The sequence below is a fragment of the Mustelus asterias genome, chromosome 6, assembly GCF_964213995.1.
Source record: "Mustelus asterias chromosome 6, sMusAst1.hap1.1, whole genome shotgun sequence".
Classification (NCBI taxonomy): Eukaryota; Metazoa; Chordata; class Chondrichthyes; order Carcharhiniformes; family Triakidae; genus Mustelus; species Mustelus asterias.
Genome location: NC_135806.1, coordinates 101,241,923 through 101,255,960, shown reverse-complemented (window position 1 = coordinate 101,255,960; position 14,038 = coordinate 101,241,923). Strand labels below are relative to the sequence as shown.

Genomic DNA, 14,038 nt, shown 5'->3' with positions numbered 1-14,038 from the left:
GGGATTAGCGGGTAAATATGTAGGGATAAGGGGGTAGGGCCTGGGTGGGAATGTGGTCGGTGCAGACTCGATGGGCCAAATGGCCTCTTTCTGCACTGTAGGGTTTCTATGATTTCTATGATCCTAACAATATAAAATGAAACATTTAGACCAGGAATTCCTTCCTGTGCAATATGATGACCATGAAATTACAGTGTTCTATGGAATTTAGAGTCTCAAAAGAACTCCTCAATATTCCGTTAGATAGTAATCCACCAAAAATGGCAGCAAATCTCAGAGGGCCCAGACAGTTTCTCAATCCACTGAATGGACCATATAGCGGCCTCAGGCAAGGCTAGGGGAGGTGGGGTGTGCCTTCTAATCAACAGCTCTTGGTGCCGAGACGTAGCAACACTGGCGAGTTTCTGCTCCCCACACCTAGAATACCTGACACTAAAATGCCGCCTCTACGACCTTCCGTGGGAGTTCACCTCTTGTTATCCTGACAGCAGTTTACATCCCACCCCATTCGGATGTGAAGATCGCGCTGGGCAAAATATACACCACCACAAGTAGCCTTGAGACGAAACATCCCGAGGCCTTGTTCATCATGGCCGAGGACTTCAATCAGGCCAAGCTCAAGAGCGTCCTACCAAGATAACACCAACACATCTCCGGTTCCACTAGAGGCCCAAACATTCTAGACCACTGCTACACAAATATTAAACATGCCTACGACCCTATCACCCACCCACACTTTGGCAAATCAGACCACAAGGTTGTGCTTCTGCTCCCAACTTACAAGCAAAATCTGAAATGGGAGAATCCATTGCAAAAAGACGTGCACTGAGGAATTGGATGATCTCTTACAGGACTGCTTCGAGTCTGTAGACTGGTCAATATTTAAAAACTCAGCGACCAACCTGAATGAGTATGGCACTACAATAACTGACTTCATTAGTAAGTGTGTAGAAGACTGTGTGCCAAAGAAGCAAATCTTTGTGTTTCCCAACCACAAACCATGGATGAACATGAATATCCAGGGTTTGCTGAAGTCCAGGTCTGGGCGTTCAGGTCAGGCGACCCTGACCCACACAAGAAATCTATATATAATCTACGGAGAATCCATCTCGGTCTTCACATCCGCATGAGGTGGGATGTAAACTGCTGTCAGGATAACAGAGGTGAACTCCCACGGAAGGTAGTAGGGGCGGCATTTTAATGTCAGGTATTCTAGGTCCAGGGAGCAGAAACGTGCCAGTGTTGCTACGTCTAAGCACCAAGCTAGAGTCCCAGGCAAGCCACATGGACTCCCACTGACTATGGCAAGGTCTACAAGACATAACAGGCTACAAGATGAAGGCATGTAAAATCGCCGGCACCAATGCACCCCTCCCCGAAGAGCCCAACACATTCTATGGCCATTTTGAGCAAGAGGTCAGCGAGAGCATGACTTCCATCCCAGAAGCCTTGGCCAAACCCATATCCGAGGTCACCATCGCAGACGTCAGAGCAGCCTTCACAAAAGTGAACCCACTAAAAGCAACTGGCCCAGGTGGAGTACCCAGATGAGCATTCAGATCCTGCACTGATCAGTTGGCGGGGGTATTCACAGACATCTTTAACCTCTCTTTACACCTATCTGAGGTCCCTATCTACTTCAAGAAGATGACCATCATCCCAGAACCAAAGGAAAGCCAGGCAGCGTGCCTTAATGACTATCATCTGGTGGCTCTGATATCCATCAGTATGAAGTGCTTCAGAAGGTTAGCCATGGCACAAATCCATTCCAGCCTCCCAGATTGTCTGGATCCACTACAGTTTGCCTATCACCGCAACAGGTGCACAGCAGACGCCATCTCCCTGGCCCTGCACTCAATCCTGGAAAACCTAGATAACAAAGACAACTACGTCAAATTCCTATTTATTGACCACAGCTCAGCCTTCAACATCATTATTCCTATAAAACTCATTTCCGAACTCCATGGCCTGAGGCTCAGCTCTTCCCTTTGTGACTGGATCCTAGACTTCCCAGCCCACAGACCGCAATCAGTAAGGATAGGCAACAACACCTCCTCCATGATCATCCTCAACACCAGTGCCACCTGTGTCCTCAGCCCCTTACCATACTCCTTATACACCTATGACTGTGCGGCCAAATTCCCCTCCAACTTGATTTTCAACTTTGTTGATGACACCACCATAGTGGGTCGGATCTCAAACAATGATGAGACAGAGTACAGGAATAAGATAGTGAATCTGGTGAACTGGTGCGGCAACAATAATCTCTCCCTCAATGTCAACAAAACAAAGGAGATAGTCATCAACTTCAGGAAGCGTAATGGATGGCATGCCCCTGTCTGCATCAATGGGGACTAAGTGGAAATGGTCAAGAGCTTCAAGTTTCTAGGTGTCTGGATCACCAAAACCTATCCTGGTCCCTCCATGCCGATGCTATAGTTAAGAAAGCCCACTATTGCCTCTACTTTCTCAGGAGGCTAAGGAAATTTGGCATGTTTGCTATGACTCTCACCAACTTTTACAGACACACCATAGAAAGCATTCTTTCTGGTTATATCACAGCTTGAATCATAGAATTCCTACAGTGCAGAAGGAGGCCATTTGGCCCATTGAGTCTGCACTGACCATAATCCCATTCAAGCCCTATTCCCATAACCCCACATATTTACCCTACTAACCCCCTGACACTGAGTCAATTTAACATGGCCAATCAACCTAACCCGCACATCTTTGGATTGTGGGAGGAAACCGGAGCACCTGGAGGAAACCCACGCAGACATGGGGAGAATGTGCAAACTCCACATAGCGAGTGACCCAAGGCCGGAATTGACCCCGGGTCCCTGGCGCTGTGAGGCAGCAGTGCTAACCACTGTGCCATCGTGCCATGATATGGCTCCTGCTCTGTCCAAGACCACAAAAAACTACAGAGGATTGTGAACAAAGCCCAGTCCATCACGCTAACTAGCCTCCCATCCACTGACTCTGTCTACACTTCGCGCTGCCTCACAAAAGCAGCCAGCATAATCAAGAAGCCAACACGCACCCCGGATGTAGTCCCTTCCACCTCTTTCTGTCGGGAAAAGACAAAAATCTGAGGTCATGTACCAACCAATTCAGGAACTGCTTCTTCTGATGATGCTGTCATCAGATGTCTGAATGGACCTACCTCGTTTCAAGTTGATCTTTCTCTACACCGTAGCTATGACTGTAACATTACATTCTGCACTCTCTCCTTTACTTCTCTGTGTACACAATGCTTTGTCTGTATAGCGCAAGAAACAATACTTTTCACTGTATATTAATACATGTAACAATAATAAATCAAATTTAAAAAATGAAATCTGGTCACTAAGCTATTTAGTTAAAATTATATTTCAGACTTATTTGGAAGTCAGACCTTTGCAATTCCTCAATGTTTATAATTAAGGCAATGTTAATTAATGCTGAATTAGGGTTGGCAGGAGAAAGCTCTCCATTCCACCCAATCATCATCTTACACAAGGAAACTGAAAGAGTTTCTTCACATAAAGCAAAAATAAATATTCAGTGGCACCTTAGTAACTGAAAAAGGTAGTGATCATGCTTCCAAACTTAAATAGGCACCACATGCCAACAGAACAACAGAAAATAAATATCAGTTCACAATATTAAAATGTGAGCAAACCCTAAAAAGTATAGATTTTGGAAATTAATCAATGTTTTTTTTGAGTTTTAAAAACTCAAGTTTCACACCCATTATGCATCAGTGAAACCTCTGATGTGAAATGTTCTGCAGAGCAGCAATGTGTCCACCAGGTGGAGCAATTTCAGCTAATCAGCTTCATGCTGGCAGCTTAAAGTAGATGTTTTTTTAACCTCTCCACCGAAGTTAGACAGAGGTAATGTTTTCACCCCTGTAAACAATACATTTCAAAAGCTAATGGACAAATTTCAATGACACTTGTACATATGGAAGATACAGCCCAAGGAAGAACTGAAAGATGCATTTCCAGATCCTGGATTTTATAAACATGATCCACTAACATTGGGGGATTGGGTGAATTAATGTTTGTAAAATGAATGTTAGGAGTTGGTTTAATTATAATGTTGTTGATTGTTTTAGAATAATGTGGATCATCTCAACTGTTGCAATGCACTTTGTTACAGTTGCCAAAATGTGTGTAGAGTTATCATAAGAACGAGGAGCAGGAATAGGCAATTCAGCCCTCAACCTGCTTCATCATTCAAAACAATCATGGCTGATCTCATCTCGCCCTCACCTCCACCTTCATGTTCCCCATAACCCTTCATTCCTCTACTAATTAAAAACCTATCTATCTCCTCCTTCATTGTATTTAGTGTTTTAGCATCCACTGCACTGTGAGGTAAAGAATTCCACAGATTCACAACCCTATAAGTGAAGTAATTCCTCCTCCTCTGTTTTAAATCTTAGCCTCCCCTTAGCCTAAAATGTTCTAGAATGTCCAACAGGGGGAAACATCCACTCCATGTCTATCCTTTCAATCCCCTTTAGCAACTTGTTTACCTCAATTAGATCTCCTCTCATTCTTCTAAACTCCAGCAAATATAAGCCTAAACTGCTCTATCCCTCTTCATAAGACAAGTCCTTCATCCCTGGAATCAATCTACTGAACCGTCTCTGAATTGGCTCCAATGCAATTACATCCTTCCTCAAGTAAGAGGACCAAAACTGTGTACAATACTCCAGATATGGTCTTGCCAATGCTCTATACAGATGCAACTGCACCTTCCTACTTTTATACTCTATTCAGTTAACATTTAATGCTAAAATTCCACCTGCATACTAACTTTCTGCAATTTGTGCATTAGGACATCCAGATCCCTCTGCATCGAAGCATTTTGAAGTTTCTCTCCATTTAGATAAGTTACCTTTTTATTCCGCCAACCAACATGCATAACCTTACACTGATCCATGTTAAATTCCATCTGCCAGAATTTGGCCCACTCACCTAAACTATCCATATCCATATCTTAAATTTCTTATTTTCTCATTGCAACTTGCTTTCCCACCTATCTTAGTGTCATGTGCAAATTTGGCTAGAGTACCGTCCATCCCTGCATCCAAGTCATTAATATAGATTGTAAATAGTTGGGGCCCAAGGACCAGGATCCTGTGACATGCCACTAGCTACAGCTTGCCAACCAGAAAAGATTCATTTATCCCCACTCTCTGTTTTCAGGTGGCTAACCAATCCTCTATCCAAGCAAATATTTTACCCTGTGTTGATGAGGACAGATTCAGGTATTAGGAATGTCATGTTTTACTTTAAACTAAATGTCATGTATACTTTAAACTATTTAATTTCAAGATAATATGGATGGTTTGGGGGGCGGGGGGGGGGGTCCAGAGGATAGATAATTAGCATTTCTACCTGGATACAAAGCCCATATGATTCACGTTGCCATGGATAGATTTGAGGGGGTGAACAGTCCATAACAAGCCATTGTTTCTGTGACTTAAGGGTCTCTCAAAACATCACTGAAAGTCCCAGACAAATTAGTTTGCAAGATTCTGAGAGTGAGAAGACAACAGATAAGGCAAGGGAGTTGGATTAGGTAGAACACACTTTCAAGAGCTGAATGGCTGTAAATATTCCATGATTCTATGAAGAGAGATGGAAGAGGAAAGAAGAAAGAGGAGGAGAGAGAAAAAGAGAGTGGAAGACGGTGTCCGTTGTTCACCATGCATAATTTGAGTGGAAGCTTACATATGTATTTAAGAGACCAAATTCGTGAGGGGATTTAAATGGAGCTGGATGATTCACGTAGCTTTGGCTACAGTGAGAAATCTGCAAGGTAGTCAGTTTTGGGATTAGAAGTTATCTAGCTAGAAAAGGAAATAGGATGCAAGTCATCAGGAGCCAAGAATAGCTTTGGACTGGTTCCTGGAGAACAAAGTGTCCACCTAAAGGACAGGGTAAAGTTTTAACAATGGGTGGGGATTTTCAGTCATTTAAAAGTTACATGGGTGATTATTTTCTGTAGTTTTAGTATCAGTTGCCTACATTGCACTTAGGCAATGTTGCTTTTAATTTGTTTATTACAGTAAAAGTATTAAATCTTGAAATCTTGTCATGTTAACCTTCCAGTCAGTGACTGGAAATTCAAACGTCCTTTATAAGTTATCAATCTCCATGGGATCGTAATGTAATATTATTCATTCTGCAGCCTTTCATCTAAGTCACTTATACAATCTATCATCTCACGTCTCAAACCAAATTGTACTATTTATCACTGCAGTATTTTGAACCTTTACAGGCTACAGTCACAGTGAGAACTGATGAAACTGGAACACAGCTGAATATCAAATAGAAATTACTAGGGGGTATAAGTTTAAGGTGCGAGGGGCAAGGTTTAAAGGAGATGTACGAGGCAAGTTTTTTTTTTACACAGAGGGTGGTGGGTGCCTGGAACTCGCTGCCGGGGGAGGTAGTGGAAGCAGATACGATAGTGAGTTTTAAGGGGCATCTGGACAAATACATGAATAGGATGGAAATAAAGGGATATGGTCCCCGGAAGGGTCGGTGCAGGCTTGGAGGGCCGACGGGCCTGTTCCTGTACTGTAATTTTCTTTGTTCTTTGGAATAAACTGGGTGCTTGGGCACAGATACTGTTACGGTGCTAATTAAGACTTTTCTATGTTCAATGATAAGCAGACTGTGTGTTTCAAACTTTCCATACACTCAAGACTTCAGAATTACAAAACAAATCCAGTCATTGTTAGCATGGTACCTTTAGATCAATTAGAAAACCCTCAAAAGGTCGAAATGGATTGTGGACAATAAGATGAAAGTTCAGCTGCTGAATAAGCAACAGTTCATACTCAAGGATCTGTTCCAGAGCCTTCTCTTGACCCGCAGGGCTCTCCCACAGATTAGCAACAAACTGGGAACTGGAGACATTAAATTCATCCACTTTACATGCTAAGTATACACTCGTCAACCTAAATCAGAATGAGAATAAGATTTAATAAAAGAAGATTCCAAATTAGAATTAGATACAGCACAACAATAGACCATTCAACATATCAGTTCTTGGTTTTCTGCACATGAACCACTTAGTCTAATCTTGCTTCCTGCTCACTCCTTATATATTCTAATATTCGTTTTTAAGCAATTGTGTGAAAATAAAATCAATATGAATTTTGCTTCAACAACAGTTTAGGGTACAGAATGCCACATCCTAATCACCTTCTGTGCATAGACCTTCACGATTATCTTCAATATGTGCCCTCTTGTTATTGTTTATTGACCAATCGATTATTTCCCTCATCATAAACCTTCATAAACCTCAAGACTTTCATCCTTTAACCTTCCCTGCTCGGTAAAACAATCTCTAAGTTTTCCAAATTTTTTTTCATCATAACTGTAACTCCCTCATGGTTGCAATATCCCAATGCACTTACCCTTTGCTTTTACAAAAGAAAGTCTAAACTGTACATAATACTCCAGTGCAGCCTCCTATTGCTTCTATCAGATCTTGGTGATTTGTTAATTTAATTAAACAAAGTGCTGGAAAAAAACTCAGCATGTCTGGCAGCATCTGTGAGACAGATATAGAGTTAGAGTCCAATATGACTCTTCCTTCAGTTTCAAAAGAAATAGAAATGTGACATGTTTTGCGTGGTTGAAGGGGTTGGTTTGTTGAGGTAAAACTAAAAGGTCTGGGATTGACTAGAGGGTGAAAGAGATTAAATAAAAGATGTCTTGGAACAAAAGGGTAAAAAGTGATAACTGTAATAAAAGTTGTAATAAAACAAAGTGTTGGTCTCGAGCAAGTATTAATTGCAGAATAACTGACATCTGTGTCTGAAAGCAAAAGCATGAAAACAGGATACAGACTTGAACTTCACTGGAATATCACACCAGGCCAAAAACTGCAATGTGAGCAAGATGATGAATTAAAATGGCAAGGAACCAAAAGGTCCAGCCATGCTTCCAGACTGAGTGGAGTTCTTCTTTAAAGCAGTCACCCCGTCTGCATTTGATCTCCCCAATAAGAACTTTCATCTTATTGTCCACAATCCATTTCGACCTTTTGAGGGTTTTCTAATTGATCTAAAGGTACCACATTGTGAGCAGGGAATACAGTATACAAAATTGAAAGAAGTGTACTTAAATCACTACATCACCTTTAGGACTTTGGGTGGTGAGGTGAGAGGAAGTAAAAGGGTAGGTGTTAGTTATATCTACAAGACCATAAGACATAGGAGCAGAAGTAAGCCAGTCTGCCCATCAGGTCTTTTCCACCATTCAATGAAATCATGACTGATCTGATAATCCTCAAAACCACTTTCCAGCCTTATCCCCATAACCCTCGAGTCCCTTACTAATTAAAAATCTATCTCAGCCTTCAACATACATAAAGACCCAGCCTCCACAGCCCTCTGTGGTATAGAATTCCGCAGATTCGCTGTCCTCTGAGAAGTTCCTCCTCACCTGTCTTAAATGGGTGACTCCTTACTCTGAGTTTATGCCTTCTGGTATTAGACTCTCCCACCAGGGGAATCAACCTCTCAGCATCTACCCTGTTAGGCCATCCCCGAGAATCATTCTTCTAAACTCCAATGAGTACAGGCCCAACCTACTCAACCTCGCCTCATAAGAAAATCCCTCCATACCCAGGATCAACCAAGTGAACCTTCTCTGGACTGCTACCAATACCAGTATATCTTTCCTTAGATAAGGGGATCAATACTGTTCACAGTATTCCAGGTGTGGTCTAACAAGTGCCTTGTATAGTTTTAGCAATATGTTTTATACTCATTTCCTTTGAAATAAAGGCCAACATTCCATTTGCCTTCCATATTCTTGCTGAACTTGCATGCTAGCTTTCTGTGATTTATGCATGAGGACACCCAAATCCCTCTGTGCAGCAGCTTTCTGCATTCTTTTTACATTTGAATAATATTCAGCTTCTTTATTCTTCCTACCAAAGTGTATAATTTAACATTTTCCTACATTATACTCCATTTGCTTTTGCCCATTTAGAGTCATAGAGCTTTACAACATGGAAACTTATCTAACTTGTCCATATCTCTCTGTAGATTGTGTCTCTTATCCTCACCACTTACCCTCCCACCTATGTTTGTATCATCCGCAACCTTGGCAATAGTACATTCACATCCCTTGTCCAAGTCATTAATATATATTGTAAAGGATTGTGGCCCCAGGACTGATTACTGTGGCACTCCACTCCTTACAGGTTGCCATCCTGAAAATGCCCCTCTTATCCCAACTCTGTCTTCTATCAGTTAGCCAACCCTCTAGCCATGCTAATACACTCCCCCAACATCATGGGAGAGTATATTATGGCTTACAATGCAGTTTCCTCTAAAATAGGGGACCTAACGTGGACTGTGTGACATCTGTTTAGCCTACAAGCATGACCCCAGCCACCTGGTTAACTGCCATGTTAATTCACTGCCGCCTTCTCATGTTCATTTGTGTGCTAGACATGCTACAATATTCCAGTGAAGATCAACAGAAGCTGAAGGAACAGCACACACAAACAGAAAATGCTGGAAAATCTCAGCAAGTTTGACAGCATCTGTGGTGAAAGAATAGAGCCAAGGTTTCGAGCCAGGATGACTCTTTGTCAGATATTAAGAGTTTCTGTAATATTTACATTAGAAAATAACTAAAGCTGGTGTTGGTCCTCAAGAGAGTAAGTCTGAGGAATTGATAACAGAAAACAAGCAAGTGACGGAGATGTTGAATTTGTGTCCAATTGATTTTGTGCCTGTCTTCACTATCGAAGATTAAGAAAACTTACCAAAGATACTTGAAAATCAAGAGGCAAAAGGGAAGGAGGAACTTAAAACAATCATCATCAGGAAAATGGTGCTGGGAAAACTATTAGACCTACAGGCTGACAAGTCCCCAGGATCAGTGACCTGTGGTTGTAAAAGAAATGGCTGCAGAGATAGCAAAGCCATTGGTTATAAACTTCCAAACTTCCTTAGATTCTGGCAGGGTCCCAGCAGATTAGAAAATGGCAAATGTAATATCTATATTCAAGAAAGGAGGGAGATAGAGAGCAGGAAACTATATGCCAGTTACTTAACATCTGCCATAGGGAAATTGCTAGAGTCCATTATTAAAAGGTGAGAGCAGGATAATAAGAAAATCGCAATGAAATCAGGCAAAGTCAACATGGGTTTTTGAATGGAAAATAGTGTTTAGCTAATTTATTGGAGTTTTTCGGATAAGTAATAAGCAAGGACGATAAAGATGAACCTGTTGACGCGGTGCACTTGAATTTCCAAAAGGCATTTGATAAGATGCCACATCAAAGGTGGCTACACAATATTACATGGCATAGGGAGTAACATATTAACATGGATAAAGTATTGGTTAATTAACAGGAAGCAGATATAATTGGGTCTTTTGAGTTCGCAATCTGTAAAAAATTTAAAGTTAAAGTTTAAAGTTTTTAATTATTGGTCACAAGTAAGGCTTACATTAACACTGCAATGAAGTTACTGTGAAATTCTCCTAGTCGCCACAGTCCGGCACCTGTTCGGGTCAATGCACCTAACCAGTGCATCTTTCAGAATGTGGGAGGAAACCAGAGCAGCCGGAGGAGACCCACGCAGACATGGGGAGAACATGCAAACTCCACACAGACAGTGACCCAAGCCAGGAATCGAACGCAGGTCCCTCGCGCTGTGAAGGAGCAGTGCTAACCACTGTGCTACTATGCCGCCCCAAATAACTATGTAGCTACGTAAAGTTAAAACACATGGGATTGCAGGTAATGTCTTGAGATGGATAGAAAACTGGTTAGTAGATAGGAAGCAAAGAGTTGCCATAAATGGGTCTTTTTCTGATTGGCAGTCAGTGACTAGTGGGGTTCCACAGGGATCTGTGCTAGGACCCCAACTGTTCACATTATATATTAATGATTTGGAAGAGGGAACTGAATGTATTATCTCCAACTTTGCAGATGATACAAAGATGGGTGGGAGGATGAGCTGTGACAAGGATGCAGAGATGCTTCAAGTGTGATTTGGACATGCTGAGTGTGTGGGCATGTGCATGGCAGATTCAGTATAATGTGAATAAATGTGGGGTTGTCCACTTTGGTAGCAATAATAGAAAGACAGATTATTTCTTGAATGGATGTAAATGAAGAGAGGTGGATACTCAACAAATCCTTGGAGTCTTTGTGCATTAGTCCTGAAAGTAAGCGCGCAGGTGCAGCAGGCAGTAAAGAAGGCAAATGGTATGTTAGCCTTCATAGCAAGAGGATTTGAGTATAGGGATAGGGATGTTTTGCTGAAACTGTAAAGGACGTTGGTGAGGCCACACCTGGAGTATTGTGCGCAGTTTTGCTGTCCTTATCTGAAGAAGGATGTCCTTGCTATAGAGGGAGTACAGCAAAGGTTTACCAGGCTGATTCCTGGGATGGCAGGTTTGTCATATGAGGAGAGACTAAGTCGGTTAGGATTATATTCACTGGAGTTTAGAATGAGAGGGGATCTCAGAAATGTATAAAATTCTAACAGGGTTAGACAGAGTAGATTGAGGAAGAATGTTCCCAATGGTGAGGGAGTCCAGAACTAGGGGTCATAGTTTAAGGATAAGGGATAAACCTTTTAGAACTGAGGTGAGGAGAAATTTCTTCACCCAGAGGGTGGTGAATGTGTGGAATTCATTACCACAGAATGTAGTTGAGGCCAAAGTATTGTGTGATTTCAAGAAGAAATTAGATATAGCTCTTGGGGCTAAAGGGATCACAGAATATGGGGGGAAGGGGGATCAGGATATTGAATTCGATGATCAGCCATAATCAAAATAAATGGCGGAGCAGGCTCAAAGGGCCAAATGTCCTACTCCTGTTTCTAGTTTCTATGTAACAAGTGGAGTATCACAAGGATAAGTGCTGCAGCCTCAACTATTTACAATCCATATCAATGACTTGGATGAAGGGACTGAATGTATAGTAGCTAAATTTGTCGATGACACCAAAGTAAGTAGGAAAATAAGTTTTCAAGAAGAAGTAGAGAATCTGCAAAAGGATATAGATATGTTAAGTGATTAGGCAAATATTTTGGCAGGTGGAATATAATGTGGGAAAATGTGAACTTGTTCACTTTGGCAGGAAGGATAGAAAAGCAAGATAATATTTAAATGGAGAGAGAATGCAGAACTCGGCGGTGCAGAGGGATCTGGATGTCCTGGTACATGAATCACAAAAGTTAGTGCACAAGACAGCAAGTAATTAAGATGACAAATGGAGCATTGATGTCTTTTACAAGGGGGTGGAATATAAAAGTAGAGAGGTTTTACTACAGCTGTACAGGACATTAGTAAAACCACATCTGGAGTACCGTGTACAGTTTTGATCTCCATATTTAAAAGAATATATTGTTAGTAACAGTTCTGAAAGTTTCACTTGACTAATGGGATGACAGACTTATCTTATGCAAAAAGATTGAAGAGTTTGGGCCTATACCTATTAATTTAGAAGAATAAGAGGAAATTTTATTAAAACATATAAGATCTTCAATGGACTTGCTAGGGTGGATACTGGGAGGTATTTCCTCTTGTGGGACAGGTGAGAACTAGCGGTCGCTGATTCAAGAGATCTCCATTTTAAGGCAGAGATAAGGATTTTTTTTTCTCTCAGAGGGTTGTTAGTATGTGGAATTCTCTTCCCTAGAAAGTAAAGGAGGCTGGGTCACTGAATTTATTCAAGACTAAGTTATACAGATTTTTGATAAACAAGGGAGTTTAGGACTACAGGGGCCAGACAGGAAACCATAACCAGATCAGCCATGATCTTATTGAATAGCGGAGCAGGCTCAAAGGGCCAAATGACCTACTCCTATTTCTTGTGCTTCTATGTTCCTATTTTTCAAATACTTATTACAATGTATTTTCATAACCTCTCCATTAACTCACTCCTCCTCTCCCAAAATGAATATTTATATCTTCAACTGCAGTGATCATGACCAGTAATCTGGGAAGAATTTCTGTAACTTGATGTTAGATTTTGATTGATAACATTGTCTTGTCACAGATGAAATATAGGAATAAAATGGAAAAAGGAATAAAACATTACCTATCAGTTGTTAGAAAATGATCAGTTATCCTCAGAAGTTAACTCAACTGGGGCAACAGCAATTAGGTCAGCAAGCAAATAAAGCAAAAACTCACATAATAGTCCTTGGATGATATTCCATTAAGGAGTTATTCAAAAAAAATCTCTTGAAATACATGCTTGCAGTACCCTAAAAAAAATAAACAATGTTCTCAGAATCAATCATGCATGTAACAGATATATGACTGCTTTTGCTTTGATTGGCCACATTTGATCTCTTACATTACCTATATATTCATAAAAGTTGCATAATCAATTAAAATGTATTGTCAGTTAGTAAATCACGAAACTCTCAATGTCTATGTAAACGTAAGGTAGGTATTCTCACCATCACAGATTTGGGCATGATGGGCTTAAATGCAGAACAGAATTCTAAGAGTCTTTTTTCATAGTATTTGCGTAGTACCTCCTCTTCATGAGGCTCCAGTAAAGCCACCGGAGAAAGCTGTTCAGGAAAACCAAAGTAATTATTATTAGGACAAACAGTTGTAAAGTACAACAGCTATGTGCATTATATTTCCCTCTTCTAAAAATGTCAGTTTGTAAACTAAGTTCAGCTTCACGATTTCCGAGGAAGGGGCATGGGGCAAGCAAGGGGAGAGGGAAGGGAAGTGGAGGGGGAAAGAACTCGAAGCAAATCTACTCTGCTCTTTCCAAAACCGCATCATTTAAAAATTATAATTTCACTATTTTTTATTTATTGCACTCATTTTTCAAAGGAGAATTTTCTTATAGTAAAGGCCAAACAAAATAAACATGGTGTTCAATTCCTGTCACTAAGTAGCATGAACCAAGCTTCCATCCTGTCAGTAGAGATAGGCGAGGTGATGAATGAATACTTTTCTTCAGTGTTCACCAAGGAGAGGGGCCATGTTTTTGAGGAAGAGAAGGTGTTACAGGCTAATAGGCT

General features: G+C 41.0%; 2 protein-coding genes across 5 annotated transcripts in view; one reads left to right on the top strand and one right to left on the bottom strand.

The window, feature by feature from the left end:
- The window catches only part of LOC144495022 (uncharacterized), a 65,423-nt gene that overhangs the window by 10,628 nt on the left and 40,757 nt on the right, over positions 1 to 14,038 (top strand). The window lies entirely within an intron of this gene.
- ccnh (cyclin H) overlaps positions 1 to 14,038 on the bottom strand; it is a 38,121-nt gene that overhangs the window by 14,306 nt on the left and 9,777 nt on the right. For all 4 annotated transcript variants that reach the window (XM_078214820.1, XM_078214821.1, XM_078214818.1 and 1 more), the window contains 3 exons: positions 13,457 to 13,573; positions 13,185 to 13,258; positions 6,754 to 6,964 (listed from right to left, as the gene is read on the bottom strand). In XM_078214820.1, coding sequence (XP_078070946.1) covers positions 6,754 to 6,964; positions 13,185 to 13,258; positions 13,457 to 13,573 — 402 coding nt within the window. The remainder of the gene's footprint in view (positions 1 to 6,753; positions 6,965 to 13,184; positions 13,259 to 13,456; positions 13,574 to 14,038) is intronic.